The 18773-nt window shown below is 37.8% G+C and overlaps 4 protein-coding genes across 8 annotated transcripts; 1 reads left to right on the forward strand and 3 right to left on the reverse strand.

The window, feature by feature from the left end:
• Window positions 280-3787, reverse strand: LOC18587841 (transmembrane 9 superfamily member 10). The gene is made up of 7 exons (XM_007011863.2): window positions 3423-3787; window positions 2808-2972; window positions 2613-2722; window positions 2419-2527; window positions 2209-2321; window positions 1949-2099; window positions 280-1834 (listed from the first exon to the last, which is right to left on the reverse strand). The coding sequence occupies exons 1-7, from the start codon at window positions 3531-3533 to the stop codon at window positions 677-679; spliced, it is 1917 nt and encodes a 638-aa protein (XP_007011925.1). The 5' UTR covers window positions 3534-3787; the 3' UTR covers window positions 280-676.
• Window positions 5362-9412, reverse strand: LOC18587843. 2 transcript variants are annotated; one of them, XM_018127223.1, is made up of 8 exons: window positions 8962-9412; window positions 8530-8571; window positions 7029-7111; window positions 6847-6948; window positions 6513-6727; window positions 6196-6290; window positions 6007-6114; window positions 5362-5775 (listed from the first exon to the last, which is right to left on the reverse strand). In XM_018127223.1, exons 1-8 carry the CDS (start codon window positions 9101-9103, stop codon window positions 5753-5755), a joined length of 810 nt encoding a protein of 269 aa, XP_017982712.1. In that variant the 5' UTR covers window positions 9104-9412; the 3' UTR covers window positions 5362-5752. The 2 variants fall into 2 exon arrangements, with proteins under 2 accessions (XP_017982712.1, XP_007011929.1); XM_007011867.2 differs by having other exon boundaries at window positions 5362-6114.
• LOC18587844 (leucine aminopeptidase 1) lies at window positions 9890-14329 on the reverse strand. The gene is made up of 10 exons (XM_007011869.2): window positions 13889-14329; window positions 12970-13384; window positions 12685-12879; window positions 12258-12483; window positions 11749-11875; window positions 11458-11553; window positions 11231-11308; window positions 11076-11136; window positions 10435-10622; window positions 9890-10311 (listed from the first exon to the last, which is right to left on the reverse strand). The coding sequence occupies exons 1-10, from the start codon at window positions 14114-14116 to the stop codon at window positions 10183-10185; spliced, it is 1743 nt and encodes a 580-aa protein (XP_007011931.2). The 5' UTR covers window positions 14117-14329; the 3' UTR covers window positions 9890-10182.
• On the forward strand, window positions 15809-17557 carry LOC18587845 (26S proteasome non-ATPase regulatory subunit 9). 4 transcript variants are annotated; one of them, XM_018126610.1, is made up of 5 exons: window positions 15809-16053; window positions 16127-16187; window positions 16310-16405; window positions 16605-16968; window positions 17107-17332. In XM_018126610.1, exons 1-5 carry the CDS (start codon window positions 15913-15915, stop codon window positions 17135-17137), a joined length of 693 nt encoding a protein of 230 aa, XP_017982099.1. In that variant the 5' UTR covers window positions 15809-15912; the 3' UTR covers window positions 17138-17332. The 4 variants fall into 4 exon arrangements, with proteins under 4 accessions (XP_017982099.1, XP_017982100.1, XP_007011932.2 ...); XM_018126611.1 differs by having other exon boundaries at window positions 16641-16968; XM_007011870.2 differs by lacking the exon at window positions 17107-17332 and adding an exon at window positions 17339-17557 and having other exon boundaries at window positions 15811-16053.

The raw sequence follows: 18773 nt of genomic DNA on the forward strand, positions 1-18773 counted from the left end.
GTCCTTCATCCCAAAGGGACGTTTGATCAGCAGCGGGAGGATCAATGATTCACCCTTTAGCAATATTTCTATGGGGTCGGCTGAAAATGCTTTCCAAACTTGCAGAACAAGTCTCAATGGGTAGAATACAAGGAAATAGCAATCCATCTTTCTTGTCAACCAGAGCTATTGGTTTTGTCTAAATCCTTGGATGCATCGTCCAAATTCTAGGTTTCCACGATTGAATCAATGCCAACTAGAATAATGACATACGGCATATACATCTACAGAGTTTAGACATGAACTAATAATTTCCTTTATTTTCAGAAGAACAAAGATAATGAATTCTTTCTTGACAGAATTGCAGGATAAACAAGCAGTATTAAGGGTGAATACAAGAATTCCTTCATTTTCTAGAATAGGCATTGAGAAGAGATAGCTTAACAATCTCTCCAGGGTCTCATACAAAACAGTAATGTAATGGAACCAATTGACAAGTAAAAGTAACTAGTAACCGCCAAAGAACCTGTATGGAGAAGGCTAAAAAAATAACAATTTCTATGATTGAAGATTCAAAAATGAACCTAAATGGTACTCCGCAAGCAAGAATGTCCTGCATTTCTGATTCTGTTTGGGATAATTTGAGCATCTTCATGAAGAAACAAACTGGGAATTTTCCTTAGGTTGCGAGAACAGATCAATCAATCTTCACTGATGAGTAGATGAGCCTTGTGAACCAGAAGCAAGCATAGAAACCAATTGTACCAGTCAGCACAAAGAATGCATAAGATACAATCAACATGTACCCAAAGTACAAAACTCCAGATACTGGCTTTGTGATCTCAAGCTTTGTAAAGAAGTAGAAGGCAGCATAGAGGAATAGGTAAAGTGCAGAGGAACCAGAAGTCAAGTACGACCTCCACCACCATAGGTAATCCTCACTGCACAGCTGGAAATAGCAGAGCACAACCGTGATCTCGGCACAAGTGACAATAAGAATAACAAAGACAATGAAGAGGAAGCCAAATATGTAATAGAACTGATGCAACCATATAGAAGTGAGGATGAAAAAGAGCTCAATAAAAACAGCCCCAAACGGAAGTATGCCCCCAATTAGGATGGAGAAGGCTGGGTTCATGTACCAAGCCTGTTCTGGAATTTGCCTTGGGATTTTGTTAGTTTTCACTGGATCCTCAATTGTTGGCTTCTTAAAACCAAAATAACTACCCACAAAAACGAGAGGGACTGAGATGCCAAACCATAACAATACTAGAGCAAACATAGTTCCAAATGGCACTGCTCCAGAGGATTTCTGGCCCCATATCAGAGCATTCAAGACAAAGAAAATGACAAAGACAGTTGCAGGGAACATAAAAGCTGTTTTGAGAGTAATTTTCTTCCATTCTGTTCCCTTGAACATCTTATAAAGACGAGCCGAGGAGTATCCAGCGAACAGGCCCATGAAGACCCAGAGTAGAAGCATGGCTGTCATTAACCCACCTCTATTTGAGGGGGACAGGAAGCCAAGGAGAGCAAAGATCATGGTAACAAGAATCATACCAAAAAACTGAACCCCTGTTCCCACATATACACACAGTAAATCGGAATTTGCTGGAGACCTGAAAACATCCCCATGGACAAGCTTCCACCCTGTCTCCTCTTGGGCTTCTTCTTGGGTTTCAAGTTGGTTGTACTTGGAGATATCCCGATAAAGAGTTCGCAACATGATCATAGCCACCATCCCCGAGAGGAAAAGAACAATCATCAAAGAATTAACAATTGAGAACCAATGGATCTGATCATCAGCCATTAGAAGATAGGTATCCCATCGGGATGCCCACTTTATCTCACTTTCCTGCAAGATGACAAAAAGGAACAAGTCGATTAGAATGCAATAATATCACATGACTCACCTTCACAGTAACAACCAGCATGCATTTTCAATTTACAAAGAGGTAGAAGGCCTGACCTGGAACTCAACATCATACGTAAATATGATCTCCTTCGTTTCTTCAACCTCTTGAGGAGATTCAGAGCTAGTAACTGCACGTTTTGCATGGGGATCACAGGTTGTCAGACGGGTTTTCTCATTCCACTCACCCTCATATTCATGTTTAACACTGTATTCATCAAAATGATTTGCTATAAGATACTGAACATAAACACCGTTGGAAAGAGAAATTAAATCTAACAGATAAGCCTCTAACATAAAGAATAAAAAATTTTAACCTGAATGGTTTGACCTCAAACCCAACAATCCTTGCAGAATCTGCCAGTGGATCCTTGTGAAATTTGACTGTAAATGTCAAGTGATTGTTGATAAAATGTTTTTCTTCCTTGCTCTGCAAGTATGAACAGCAAAACCAGCATTGCTTGCATCAGCACAAGGAAAAATATTTAACATAATTCCAAAAAGAAGCAGATCAATCGGGCACTTACCCCAGCATACTGTCCTCTTAGACCAACATGAAAACCATGCTGATACACTACGGCATTTTCCTGATCGGGCCTTCTTATGGGAACAACCAATGGAAGGTTATCCAAAATCCTGTCACAAACACATCATAAAAATCAGTTGGCACTCAAGGAGAAATGGAATGCTACAATTACAATTTCCTGAATGAGAGTCTCACATGTTCACTCGATATTCATCATCAATCTTCTCCTTGAATGCCTTTGCAGTTTTCTTATCAAGAATTTTACGACATACAATATTGCACATTTGTGGTTCTCTCATTTTAAACTGCAAACCAGTAGCCCTGTCAACCACTAAAAAGCCAAAATACAACAAAGAGACATAAAGAAAAGATCTAGGAGCCTTAACTCACCAAATAAGGAGAGTTTTCAATTCGATCACCACGAAGGACCTCCCCAAGATTCTCTGCGCTGTCAACTATGTTCTCAGGCCGACAATATGGTAGAGAATAGTAGGAATAAGGAAGTTGTGTTTTAGTTGAAGTCAGCTTATTCACTTTCACCAACAATGGATCCCCCTGCATAAATGGAGAAAAAAGAACATTGAATAAAACGACATTAAACCATCAGTTTGATTAAATCAAAGATCCTGGAGGTTGATTTTTGAGCAAGGAAGACTCACTAAGCTTAATTAACATTCACATTTCATAAATTTGTTTCAAATTTTAAGCCAAACTGACCATGTAACTTGTCGGTTTGATAAAAAAAATAAGGCAGCTTTGAACTACGGAAAAAAAATACAAACTTAAAACTTATCAGACTAACTTCCATAGAATCATTACATCCAAATTCACTGAACCAAAACGGAGGTTCTAGAGATCATAAAACGCAGATCTGCATAAAACCCAAAAACAGAATGTAAAATCCAAGTCAACCCAAAGATCCAAAATTCATGATGGTGGTGATGATGATGCAGACATTAACATACATGCATGCATGCATGCAAGTATGCATGTGAGGAAACCAACCTTTTTGAAATCTTCAGGGGCAACACCAGGGAGGTAGAAGCAATGGGCACGAAGGACGAAGAGAGCAAACAAGGAGAAGATCCATGGGACGTGAAACCTATGACCCGCCATGGGTTTTGCCTCGATCTAGATCCGATTACCCAGATTCCCACTTTCCCTGTATTCAAAAACGGAACTACGAAGAAAAGAGCCTGCTTTGCTTCGTTATTCTTGTCTAGTTAAATTTTCTTGTTTCCGAGGGAAGAAACGACGAGAAAGATGAGAGAGGGAAAAGGGTTGTTTGTTGGGAAGAACGAGAGGAAGCGAGGGGAGAGAAATCTATGTTTATAGAGGGACCCCCACCTCACACCCCCTTGGGCACGACCGGTACTTTCCCTCTTTTTTGCCGTTGGATTTAAATTCTCTGATTTTGATGTACGGTCTTGATTTTCATCAGGTGACCTTGACGGTGACTCCCTGGACATTACGGTAAATTTCCATTTTTTTTTCATTTTTTGGTCAATAGCTCCTTTATTGGTAATTAGGAGGGAGGCGGAGCTTGACAAGAAAGAGAAAAAGAAATGGGGGTGCCATATGGTTTACATGCGTAGCAAGTTTGTGTCGGTCTAATTGTCAGTCTATATCCAAAACATGAACAGATTAACAAAGCAACTGCAGATTCAGAAACCCATTTTTTTCCATTTCTCATAGTCATAAATGAGATTCGAAGTGGAAAGAACTCTTATTTTCCATCAATTTTTCTCGGAAAGGAAAATGTTAGAAACCTCTTAAACGTGTATGATTTTGATACCCTTTTTGGCCCCATAACTGAAAAAGAGAACATTTTTACTAGAATTTCTTCTTCTTTCTGGCAAATTTAGGGAATCCCATTTTTTTTCAGATCCCCACACACCAAACAATGGGATGCAATGCGGATGGTGAGACTGTGAGAGTGACCTCCCAACGAAGGAAAGTGCAGAACCCAACAACGTGTACAGCTTGATGTAGGGAGGTCCATTTCCATGTTGTATATTTCTTTCAGCCATGGGGTTTTGTTGATATGAATACCATAAATTAGGAAATAGAACATGAAATTCCTCTTTCATGGCCAGTTTTTGCTTGAACATAACTGAATGGGGTTTTGTTTTGTTTTGTTTTGTTTTATCTGGCTGTCCAAAAAATGGTTGCTTTACAAGGGGTTCTGCTACTGCTGTTTGAAGTCCTAAGCAAAAGCTAGCCATGGTCTTGACTTTCTTCTCCTAGCAAACAATAACGAGATCATCATCATGCTATTACTACAAATATTAACTATGTTCTTCATTAATACATTGAAGAGTTATGCACAGTAATCAAAACACAAATTATTAAAGAAATCATTTACTTATTTATTTAAGTTGGTCATTCAATCTCTAGATTAGGTAGGATTTCGAAGTCCGCTTTGGCTGTTGGATCTAACTCGTTGTTTACTTTACAGCTGACACAAAACATTTTTCAAAGGCAAAGTCACCCCTCTTCACATGAAATCTCTGAGTTTCATTGTTAAAAATAGTTAATTTAATCATTTTTTAAACTTAATTATGCATTTCTTAAAAATTTAATCTCAAATTACTAATAATGATTGACTTAAACTCTTATATAAATCTTAAATATTTGATGTGTGATGAGTTATCACACCTTTACTTAAAGCTGCTCGGTAATGGTAGGTGATGCATCTACCAAATAGGGGAAAAGGGCCTTAAGGAAGAAAATTGTAAGTTAAGAGTGTTACCGTCCATAGGGGCTTTTCACCTTTTGAATCATTGGAGAAGGTATTAAGTAACATAATCTAACCTTAAGTATTACTTAAGCCTCTCGTTTATGCCTAAATCCCCCTTAACTTCTTTGGCTAGGGAATTACAAGCCCAGATTGATTCTTAAACTCTCCATTTCAAGTATTCTTACCACAGTTTCAGGAGGATCATGGACCAAGAATAATTTATCAACTATTATCAATCAAGCTTGAATAAGCAGCATATACTGTTGCATAAGCTGCATGCCGAGTGTTAAGATGATAGGATAGAGCCTGGTACCTGAGCTGGAAGTCATCAACCTAGGACAACAGGTCATTTCCATAACCAAAAGAATGAATTTCCGAAAACTAACAAAGGTTCACAATAATCAAAAAATTGCCCATTCTTTCCTAACATCTGCCCCCTTTCTCCTGCCTTTTTGGTCCATTCCCTGGACTACGTAATGGAAAATAGAAAGTAACTCAAGTAATGACCTGGAAACACACAAGCTGGAATCAAATTTCAAAATACCTTCACTTTTTCGCCCCTCCCCTTCTGGCCACAAGATTCGGGAAGACAATGTCACCAGCTGAATTGAGACAGACCTATATGCCCATAAGAAAGGACAACATGTTGAAGCTTCAAAGAAGAAAAGAACAGTGCAGCTTATAAACAAATAGCATTCTAGTTTTCCTCTTGTGTACGTGTAGGTGGTTCTATCAATCTCACAGTACGTGGAAGTAGAAACTCAGCAAATATAGGATAGTGTGAGGATGGGTAATAACCATCCATGTTATCGTTGACCACTTCACATAAAACAGGTATCAGAGATCTACCCCTAAAAAGAATCCAGTCTATGTGTAGATCCTGAGTTTGGCGGTCCCAGCAGAGGCAGAGCGCTCTGAAAATCAACTTAAGGAATTCAAGAGCTCCCTGCTTGTCACCTGAAGGCAAAAATTTATCCTTAAGTTCAAGCATCATCACACTTCACTGACAGAGCAGCCTTTGGTGTGCGAGAAGTGTACCTTTAAAGCCGTGATAAGTGCGGATAAGGGAAACATTTTTCCTCACCCGGGCATTGGGCCACACATCCCTCATGTCTCCCACCACACCATGCTCTCTGCACACATGATTGAAACAGGCCAGCAGCAAAAGAAGTCAGCCCCTTATCAGGAAGAAGATTAAGTGCAGATATTCTATTGTAGTAAAACTAATGGAAGCTACATTTGAATTTTCTGCCACATTAAAGACGATAACTGGATTGGAGAAAGCTCTAGTCTGTTTATTTGAAGGTACATATGTGTTATGAAACAGCTAAATTGTTTTGTAACAAAGAAAATACCTTGATCTCCCAAGAAGAAAACGCCCTGTAGTCGATTCCTTCTGTGTGTTAAATCCTCCACAGTACACAACCGGTAAGCTAGGAGGTAAGGATGCAATATGTTGCCATGTAAGCAAAGCACTTCGTCTACGAGCACGAGGACTGAACTCATCCATGTTTGTATTTACAACCTGAAATGAGAATCCTGGTGGCTCAACTCCTTTAAGTTGGAATGTGTGGGCATCATGTCAAGGAAATAAACCAACACAATGTTTTCTATGAATATAAGTGGTAACAGCAACTGGAACTTCATATAATAGAAGATTAAAAACGGTAACTGAATATAGAAGGATATAGCCCAAGTTGCAATACATGGAACTACAGAACCCCATGCTGTGCTCCCAGGGACAGAGGGTGACTCAGACAACCAAAAAGTTCCACCTTCAATCAGCTCTACCTTCAATTAATATGAAAAGAATGTCAAGAGATTGTGTACTAAATTTTTTTTTCATAAAACTCAACAAACTACTAAGATACCTTCTCCTTGTCATAGAAGATTGTGCAATGTTCGTCTGAAGTGTCCTGAGGCCCTTTTCTTGATACCCCAAACTGATCATAACCTATAGAATGTCAAAAACCAAACCATCCATGTTTAGTATGAAAGAATAAGGATGCTCACACAACATAGAAAGATTAGATACTCATATTCCGTTCTGCCAAATTCAAACCACAAAAAAATGATGTTTGAAACAAAACTATTCACAAATATTTTATCATTTCATCATCAAACTAATAAGAAAATAAGTATAAGAATTTCAATAACATCATTCACACATGTTATCTTGTTGGTAGGGGGTTAACACAGTTGAAAAGGGAAAAAGCCACAACTGGCATACAGTACAAGGTGAAGAGTGCCCCACTGCCAAAACCGCAAACCTTCATAATGAAGCACAAGAAGAAGAAATTATGACTCAGGTGGCCTGATGACCCAACATTGATATTTAACTGTGGGAAATTATTGGCTAAACAATCTAAAAACACCAAGCTGAGAAAGAATAGTTGATTTTTCTATTTTGAATGCAAAAAAAAAAAATGAAATTTGTAGAGTTCATGTATTTTCCAGTCAACTTTTGGATGTTGCACTACTTCTATGTCATTTACTTTCAAGCACAAAGATGGTTAGATTCCTCAGGTTCCTTTCAATCTGTCATGCTCATGGGAGTGTCTACTCTTAAACATATTTCCCTCTCTCATTCCAATTTTCTGTAGTTAGATGCCATACTTCTTGTTATTGAACACTGACATAGGCCTTTAGCCCTAGAAAAAGGAAGGGAAAAGAAAAGACAATATTACAGCATTTACCTTAGTCAGTCTAGTGGCACTCTGCGCTCCCTATTTTACCCACCAAAATACATCTGATATTTCATTCCTTTTACATGAATTGTTAATTGTGGTTTTTTCTCTTTGCTGTCTTATTTTAAACATTTTTGAAAGAGCATTTACTTAAAAGATTATCTAAATGATCAATAACCCCAAATGTTTCATTTTGGAAACACATACTGAACATGCAACTGAATCCAACCGTCTAGGCTTGGTAACTTCTAAAATATCAGACACGTACTTGTTTCTGTTAATCTCGAACCAGAATGAAAAAGTTTGAACTTAACCCAGCTCTAATTCCATATATTTACACCCCCAACAACAGCAACAACAACAATATGCGATGCAAAAATCTAAAACTCTCAAGCTCGCTATCTCATGTTGTTTCAATATACATGAAAATTCGGCACTAATGCCTGATACTAGCACTTCCAGACCTAAATAATGCAAATTAAATTATTTAAATCATTCTATGCCAAGGCACCAAGCATTAAAGTGAATATCTAACAGTACATCCATTCTCATAATCCACATCTATCAAGTACTAAAGTTATGACAATATTTTAATCCTTCCTAGTTAGGTATGACTCAGACTGCTCAACATCAGGTGAAGAGTTTGAAGGTTCAAGGATGATCAATGGAGTTTGGACAATATTACCTGGCAAGCCCTGCTGAAGATAATCCAGTTGAGATTTTACACCTGAATGCAAATACCAAAATAAAGAAATGAACAATAATAAAAAAAACAACAGAAACTAATGAAAATTGAATTAATAGACACAGATCAAGCACATCAAGCAAAGCAATGCAAGATCCCAAATTACTTAAAGCAGCTTGGAGCAATCTTCAAAACATAAACCCTTCTTCTTCGATAATGGTTATTTTATATTCAAGAAAATTTCTATTCACCAACAAGCATTTTTAGCAGCAAAACTCTAAGCACCTCCCTCAATGAACAAAAACCAACCTCCAAAACTCAAATCGGGAAATACATAGATCACCCAGAACAAGAAAACCACAGCCACAGCAAAGATCCAATGCATAGATAAAAAAAATTAAAAAAACACAGAAAACTGAATGAGTGGCATACCTTGCTGAGTACAAAGAATGATAGGGGAGTAACTAGTGATGACACTTATGCACAAATCCCTTCTCTTCTCCCACGAATCTGGGCTGTCTTCTGATTGATCTTCATGCAGATTAAACGTCATTACAGTCAAAGACAGACTCATTTTTGAATTCAACAAACAAGAAAGAATATGTATTCTTCCTCTGTTTCAATCTACCTTCTACCTTAAAAAACTACATGATCATTGATCAAAAAACAAAACTCAGAGTCTAGAAAGAAGCTAAAAAAGGTTGGGTATATTCCATGCTTGTGAGTTTAGTGTATTGGTTAGAATGTGGATTTTAGTAGTACAAAGAAAAAGATTTGTTGGTTGAAAGGTTTGAGAGAGAGAGAAAAAAAGCCGAGAGAAACTCAATTATGTCTGAACGAGGACCGCAATACTTTTCAAGTATTACTGCGGCTAGATGTTAGTACAAAGGCAAAAAAACAATTAATACTTTGGGTAGCAACTATTTACGGGGTTTGCTAAACTACGTGCGAGGTCAAATAAGGCACTTGCCGAGAAGAATTGATGGATGGGGTGGAACTTTTGTTTTTGGATTTTCCAAGTTTTGGTGTCATTTCAGGTTTTGCGGTCCAATCCAATGGCACCTAAACATTGAGTAAGGATGCAAGCTCTGGGTTAACAGTTACCAACATGCTATGAGATGGGAGAAGAAGTAGCACCCAAAACATGGTAAAATTGAGATGGGGTTAAAATGATTAACTGTCAAGTCAGCAGAGGAATCAATTGTTCTGATTATGCAATCCTTATTCCTTGCAGAGGAGGGGGCAAAGTTTTGAAGCTTACAGTACTTTCTGATGTGTGAACATCAGAGCAACTCTTGACCTCGAATTTCCACTTTTTTAGGCTTATGTTTATCCAAGTTCTTCATTTGACCAAATACTATGAACACCCAAGTTTGAACACAATCACCATAAAGCATTGACAAGGAACAGAAGTTTATTGTACAGATGAAGCTAGATTTTAAGGTTCTTTTTTTCAATTAAAACAGCATGGAGTTCTAACTTTACTGTAACAACCTCAAAAATAAAAAAGAAAAACTATCCCACTCCCCGTGCTTCCCCTTCATCACAACATGTTTTATTCATGAAACAGAACCAAACAACCAGAGACAGGTTTTTCTCCTTTTCCCTCCTCCATCCTCACAGTTGGCCACAACAGAATGCTACAAGCTTCATTTAAGAAGAGTTTTTCAGAACCCATTCCACCAAAGTTGAAATGCCAAATCCTGTTGCCACACGCTTCTTATCATTCCAGACAGGGCCAGCCAAGTCGATGTGCATCCACTGTACTTTCTCATCAACAAACTGCAAGAGCAGAGTTCAAAAGCAAATTCCGCAAAACAGGCTTCTATCAGACTATCAACGAGATTGGAATACCTATGTGTGAGTGTAATATATAGACAGCAAAATGTCCCAAACGAAACATACCTGTTTCAAGAACAAAGCAGCAGTGATAGCGCCACCTTGACGACCACCAGTGTTTACCATATCAGCCACTCCTGATTTCATTGACTCCCAATAGCTTTCCTCTAGTGGCATCCTCCAAAATTTCTCACCACTGACCTCTGAAGCTTCAAATACCTCCTTTGCCAGATTATCGCTGGGTGTGAAGACACCTAAACAAAAAAGGTTCCCAATGAACTGACAGTAGTGAGATGGTCCATACATGCCCTCTTGCTTTTGATTTAGTAACAACCAATGAAACGAAAAATGCAACAGCCTTCTTAACTGACTATGAATCAGGTTGACGAAAAGGACTTTTCATTGGAAGAAGCAAACTGTTGGTAATTACTATTAAAGTTTTAATTTTGAATGTTTAAAAGGTAAATGAAGATTTCATTGTCATGAACCCCACAAAATTTGTATATGTTCGTGTGTAAACATTCAGATATCCTCTTGTTTCTCCAAAAAAACTTTTTTGAAAAGCGTAGTTTCTCCAAATTTAATTGTCATCTAGAAAAAGATGATAATAATTATCAAAAACAACAAAAATTTAAATTCCCAAAACAAAAGATAAGGTCAGGACACTATTTTCCAGGAATAGTAGAATTCATATGTCATGCATGCACCTGCAATTGACGGTCCAAGAGCAACTACACAAGCCCCAGTTAGTGTTGCCAGGTCAACTATCTGCAACAAGGTTAACACATCTTGAAATGCAATTCTAACTATCTATATTAACAACTGTCATTACCAATTCATAATATGCAGTATTCGGCTTTACCTTCTCAACACCTTGGTTGCAAGCATATACCAAAGCATCTGCAAGCGTAAGCCTGCCTTCTGCGTCAGTGTTATTAACCTGCAATCAGCACAGTGAGTAACAAATCATTTAATAAAGGCAATGAAGAAAGTCAAAATCCATCCAGTTCTCCATAAATGTCTCATGACCATATAATTCACCCCTACACCTCAATTTTCCCCTTTTTCTAAAAATCAAAGAAATCATACCTCAATTGTCTTTCCATTTGAAGCTGTGATGATATCTCCAGGTCTCATACCTGTTCCACTTATCATGTTTTCACAAGATGCAACAATAAAATGAACCTGCATAAAGCGATAATTTACTTAGTGACAGGTGGCAAAAATTGAAAAAGCAAATGAAAATAAAAGAGCATATAAAACACAAAAAAAAAAAAGAGGATACTCATCCTCTCTCCAGCCCTTCAAAATAATTTTGAAAAGGATACGCAGAGAGGTGGAGGGGAACAATAGAAAAATGAGAGCAACCAAATGGCTTGCCTCTACTCCAGGAGGTTTGATTTGTCCAAGGGCTTTTGCTGCGCCAAGAACTGCTGCAGAACCTCCCATGTCAGTTTTCATGAGCTCAATCGAACAACCAACTCCAGTCTTGATATTGTAGCCACCACTAAGAACATTTAAGACAAGTATTCAAAAACCTATACATACACCAGCAATAGAAAAATAAATAATAAAAAAGGGCATACATTCCAACCACTCATCTCAAATAGATCCCAATAGCATTAGGAAGAAATTTGGTTAAACAATCCATGTAATAGACTGCACATAGCAAGAAGCAGGAAATCCTGTGTTTATTGGTACGAACTTGAGATGTGCACATAAACACTGACTTAGTGAAGAACCCTTCTCTTCATATATGGCATTGCACCATATACTTCAAAAGAAATGCAGGCATCTCATCCCTCTCTTTTTTTTATTTCCTACCACAATCGAATCAGAAAAATATCTTCCTGCTAGAATTATATCTATCCAAGTGTATGTATACTTACCTGTCAAAAGTCAATCCTTTTCCAACTAATGCTAACTTGGCTTTAATAGGTCCACTTGGGGGTTTGTAGCACAAATGGATAAAATGAGGGGGATTTGCAGATGCCGCAGCAACTCCCAGATAAGATCCCATCTTCAACTCCTTGCACTGCTCTGCACTCAAGATGGTTGCAGATATAACATCACTGTACGACGAAGCAATCTTTGAAGCCTCTGCTGCTAGTGCAGCTGCAGCATAAAAAGACACATTAGATCAAAATTAAGAATCATCTCATCTTTCATAAACAAAAGCAATCATAGTCACTGACAAGTTAAGAATTTGGCCTTCTAATTATGCCTTCAGATATAAAATCAAATAGTAAACATCCTTACATTAACTACAGGAAGAAATGATTATAGATAAAAGGCAAGAATATTTGTCCTACGAACCAGGGGTAAGTACATTGGCTGGTGAATTCACAAGCTCTCTTCCAAAAATTATAGCAGATGAAACATCTTCAGCATACTTGAGCTTCTTCTCCAAATCTGGTCCAGTTCCAAGACCTAGAATATCCACAGATTTAAGTTGTGGTTTCTTTGACTCTGACTTGTATCTATTATCTTCATATACTCCCAGCACCGTCCCTAGCAGAATGCAAACCATTCAACTAGATCACCTTCAATCTTTGGCATAAGCATATTGATCATGATACTAAGAAAGCATAAGAGCAATACCAGATGCTATTGCTGAAGCAGTGCTGAGCTTTGACTCATTTGAGAGGCCTTCTGAGGAGGCAAGGGCGACAGCCACACTACTAGCTTGAGCAGTCTTTGCAGCTGCAGCGACAGCCTCACCAAGACCACGAAAAGCAGCTGGAGATAAAACTGACTGTCCAAGCCCAATCAAGCCAACCCTTTTAGAGCCAAGGCCTGGAAGTCTAAGAACTGTCGACTGACCAGCTTTTCCTGTGAAATCCTCTTCCGAAGAGACCTCAGCTAAGAGACCGCCCAACAGGCCATCTAATTTTTTTAAAATTGAGTTTTGAAACTTGGAGTTTTCATCCTTGGTCATGTCTTTCTCAGTGACCCCAACTGCAAGTATGTCCCCTTTCCATTCTGCCACATCGATCTCTTTTGCAGCAAAAGAGATCTTTCCAGCATTATTCACAAAAAGATAACAGCCATTTTAGCATCATTTTCAGGTATTTCACCAAAAAAAACACACACAAACGAAACAACCTTTACATACTAATACCGGAAGTGAATCCAAGGATCTATCTAACATGATCTCATCATTTAAACATTAAAGACTGACAAATTTTAGCTAAACTTTACTCCATTAATTTCAGAATTGAGCCCATACTCGTCAATCCAACAACATGCACATCAAAATATCAACTTTTAAAGAAACCCGTTGAAGAATCAATCCACAATTAAAGATCAAGTCCTTAACAAAACATAAATCATCTCCAAACACTAAACAAAAAAAGTTCACTCTTTTTGAGACAGATAAATGCCCCCATTAGCAAAAGGTCAAAACTTTTCAATCCAAACCTTTTAATCTGAACCCAAAATGTCAATCAAAAACAATTTGGCTTAAACCCAACAGAGAAAAAAAAGAAAAAAAAAGGGAAAAGGGGGGGGTTTGTCTCACCCTGGGGTGTTCGATGTTGGCTGGCTGAGTAAGGCCAAGAGTGGCGCGAGCGATAGTGTGTGCCATGAACTTGGCTCTTCGAGAACACAAAGGAGCGACAGCAAAAGAAAATCTGAGCCCAGACGAAGACCGCAACTTAGTGAAAAACAAAGTAGTAGAAGGAGAAGAGTGAGAAACTGATGAAGCTAAAAGAGACGTAGCTAAGGACGCTACAACGGTGGCGACCATTTTTGAGTGCGGGATAGTCTATGTATTTATAATGAACCTGGCTAAAAACAGGTTCAGCGAAACTAAACAAAATGGGGCTCAAGCTGACGGGTGGATTCACATCATTGCCTCGGTCATCTCATCCATCCATTCTTGCCTTCGCTTTTCACTTTGGGTCCTCACAGCTTAGCTTTGCTGGCCTGTGGGTTAAGTCCTTCGCTTTGGACTTTTGCTGGCATAACATTATGTTCCATTATTCCTTATCTTAAGCTAAGAATTAAGGCAACATCATGCTAAAAGGAAAATATCTCATGTCCTTTGGATTTTTAAGCAAAAATAATAGTATAGTGGGGGATAATTCACCTTTATACACTATTTTATGTTAAATTCTATTCATAATTTAAGGTCATTATATTTAAGAAAAAAAATCCAAAAATCATACTATTAAAAAAAGAATCATGACGAAGCACGTGATCACTTGTTTATATTATTAAATACGTTGAATTTCTTATTTGCCTTGTCATCGCCATATCATGGTATCACCAAAAGAAGAATTAAATTATAAGTTAGTGAAGAGGACAATTGGTAGTATTAGGGAATAAGGAAAGGAGGGAATAATAAACTAACTTACCGTTCGGGAAAAAGCATATTCCGAAAATAATAAATTAATTATTTTGCAATACGCATGAGTTAAATAAAAGATAAAAGTTAATAAACAAATAACAAAAAATAGAAGTTATTTAATCATTTTTTATCGATAATTTGCAAATTAGTATATCCTTTCCATCTTACCCAATGAAAACTAGTCTTTAGCCTACTCTCACCGCCATGCATGCAAAAGATGGAATTCTACCACCCCTTTTTCTATGTGGAATGACCGAACAAGGATCCCAGCATTTCCATGGGAAATTAGGAAGGGCATGTTCCCTTTGTCCCCCTCACTCTCCCTCCCTATGAATGTCAAATACGGAATAATTCTCATGGTGGTATTGTTTGATGGAATTGATCCCAAAGTGAATAGCACTCTCATCATGAGAAATATGGGTTAGGGCTTAGTAGAGTTATACGTGGTCGTCCCTCACATGTTTATCTCTCAGCCAAGTGCCCACTTCCCTACTTCAAGTTCCTAGCTTTACTAAAGCTAAATTCACTCAAATTATTCTTGGCTGCTACTATTACTATATCTTATCCCACATAATCCAAATGCTCCTAGTCACCCTTTGCTATAGTTCATTTGGTTGCATCGTGCTGCAATTCTAAACAGTTCGAATCCATTGATCTCTAAATATCTTAATTTACTTTAACGGTATTTGATTTATTGATTTTTAAATATCTTATTTTATGTAAATTAAAAAATAAAAATAAAATATCGTTTACATTAATGATATTATCTATTTTAAATATGTAAACATTTTTATATACTACTTATTAGATATAGCTAAACATTATGGAGCAATAATAATTGTTTGAAATATGAGATGCTATGTGACATTATGCATACATGTTGTTCAAACAACAAAAGGGCAGACAAAGTTCAAATGCCCAATTTGTTCCAAGATCCTGTTAATTTGTACACCCAAGAACAGAATTAATGCTTAGCCTCAGCCCAATTTCAATGCCCATGGATCTGGAGAAATAATCCACCTTGCGAGCCCAAAAAGTTTAGGCCCAAGCAGTTCATCCCATCCCATGCATCAGGTGCTCACCGATAGAGCAGATTTTCCCAGAAAAACCCACAACTCTATTTTTCTTTTCCGCCAAGCTAAATCTAAAACCCTTTATAGAATCTCCCTTCGGAAGAAAAAAAAAAAGGGAAAATGGTAGGGGCGAATCTGAAATCGGAGACAATGAAGTTGATGGAGAAGAGAAGCGGGATGGAGGCTGAGATGAACGCTATCATTGAGCAGCTTTGTCAGCCTGGTGGTCCTGGTCTCTCTGGCAACCTCGTCGATTCCGAAGTATTTTTCTTTTATCCTCATAAATTTCCAATCTTTTTCATTTTCCTGATGTTTGGCTTTTCGTGTTCTTCAGGGATTTCCTCGAGCTGATATTGATATCCCAGTTGTTCGAGCTCAACGAAATCGTCTTGCTGGTATTGTCCCCCCCCCCCCCCCTTTTTTTTTTTGGTAATTATGATAGTATTAGTGCATTTGAGGAAGGTTAGTGAACGAAGTTATCGACTTTATTTCTTTTTTTGCCATTTCATTTGAGCAGAATTGAAAAATGATCACAAGGAAATTACAGAGAAGATAAGCGTAAATATTCAAGTTCTGCATTCATCAAGACTTACTTCCACCCCAAAAGATTCAGGTTAGTAGCTCAACTTCATGCTATGTTTGTTTAGATAAATGATGTTGTTGCTGTAATCTGTCAATTAATTGATGTTTTCTTCCTATAGGGGAGTATTAAAATTACCCTTTAGGAAACTGGTGCTAGAAAAACGAAGGGTAGCATCTTCCGCCTATATAAAATCACTGTTTTTATTATTTATTTGGCTGTTACTGGGTAGGTGTTGATGGGGGTTTGATGAATCAAAATGCATCAGTTGTCAGTGCCAGCGCGTCTGCATCCTTGGAAAACCTTGTTCTGAGAGATTCTCTGAGTGCCAATGATGTGGATATGATTTCTAGTGTACCCTTTGCAATGGTTGATGAAATAGCTGATGCATCCCCAGCAGCAGAGGATGGTTTACAGCTTGGGGATCAGATTGTGAAATTTGGTAATGTGAAAGCTGGTGACAATTTGCTACAACGGCTTGCTTCTGAAGCTCAGGTGAATCAGGGTCACCCAATACCTGTCATAATTATGAGACAAGGTGCATTGGTTAATCTCGTAGTGACTCCTAGAACTTGGCAAGGCAGGGGTCTGCTAGGGTATGTCATTTCTTCTTAATCTCCTCTTTAGTTACAGGTTTGAATTACAGATCACATAATTTTGTCAATACCTTCATTTGGGATTGTTGCTCTGGAAGCAACTTAAATTAGTGAAAAATGACTAATATTAGTTTGCAGAAAAAGGTTGAGGTCAGAAAATCATGATTGATCATGAACAGTAATACCTGAATACTATATATTTATGCAATCAGGTAGGAGTGACAAACACGGATTTATATATTATTGCTGTAGTAAACTTAATTGGTTTTGCTTTACATATGCATCAATTGGAAAGATAAATTCCTTGAGTGATGCTGCTTATTTGCTTTTGGACATTTACTAATTTGTGGCTGATGTTGGATTCTTGCAGATGTCATTTTCGTATGATGTAATTTTGGCTCATAAATGGAGCGGAATATGGCTATTTGTTGCTTGTATTCATCTGTTGCAAGACAATAGTCAGATAGGCATGTTGAGATTATTTCTTTTTCTCCTATTTATATATACCTTGGACACTTGGAGGATATACCAAATATTTTGTTTTTGAGTGATCCTGTGGTTTTAATGCACCCTTAAGATGTTCCTTTTACTTTCTTTATAGCTTTTGGATGGATCCTTTAAATGTTCTCTCTCTGTGCCATGGAGGTGAAATAGAGCCAGCGACTCCTGCCTGCTGTTGCTGTTATTGTGTCATTTAGCTTATATACGACTTGAAGCCTATGCCTACAGAAAGATGAATAAAGTCAATTTCTGGTAGGTGTTACATGGTCTTGGATTTTAGGAGAAACCACTACCAAACCAAATCTAATGGCTGATTTTTTCAATCAAATGATTAATCAAGTTGTTGTTCATGAGAAACTATTCTGCTGGGTAGGAAGCCCCCTTTGAATTTAATTGAATGTCAGCTAGTGAGATTATTTGAAGGCACATGGCAAACATAGCACATCACAGATAGTTTGTGAACTTGAGATTATCATTCTCTCTTCAAAGCTATGAATGTCTTTGCCTGGAGATCCGATGCTTACCCATGGGATATAAGAGAGATTATACCCGAATGAAGGGTGGCAGGATCTAGGAAAGAAAATGGTATAAGCCCACTATCTGTAAACCTTGGCATGTAAATTGTGTAGGCTGGTCTTGCTAGCCGACATAAAATCCAAAGATTGGAGGGTTAAGTTGGGATTGGTTTGCATAGTGTCACGGTTTCAGAGTGAGTTGTAAATACTACATCGACAGTATATTAGAGTGAGATTAGATATTTAAATGTTCACACCGTTTTCAACTTGTGAATCGTACTATAAAACGTAATAGTTTAAAATAGATATTTGTCATGTATTATGACACACAACATATTTAAAAATTTACGACTCTGCTTGGATTGATTTTGATAAATTTTTTAAGTTGAAAAAGAAACCAGAATACATCATCATAGTCAAAATGAAACCAACTCGAGGATGATGAATGGTTGAATCAATTTAGGGAGGAGAGTGGTGAAAGTAGGTATGAATTTATGCAGTTAGCACGCTTCCACTCCAATCAATCAAACTTTGCAAGGACTGTTTCTTAGGGTTTTTGGACTAATTCGAATGTGTGTTAACAAAGAAAGTTAACACCTCCATCACCAAGTTACCAAAGTCCCCTAAAGATTTGATACTTTGCCCCCTCCATTATGAGAAAAGACCAACTGCTGCGGAATTCCACCTCACTTTGCGCAAGGTGGGAGAGGCCCTTTTTCATTCCAAAGAATGAAAATCTTTCTCTTTTTCACCCCACTCGATTAAACCAAAGAAAGGGTATGCCTTTGC

This window comes from Theobroma cacao, chromosome 9 (assembly GCF_000208745.1).
Source record: "Theobroma cacao cultivar B97-61/B2 chromosome 9, Criollo_cocoa_genome_V2, whole genome shotgun sequence".
Lineage (NCBI taxonomy): Eukaryota > Viridiplantae > Streptophyta > Magnoliopsida > Malvales > Malvaceae > Theobroma > Theobroma cacao.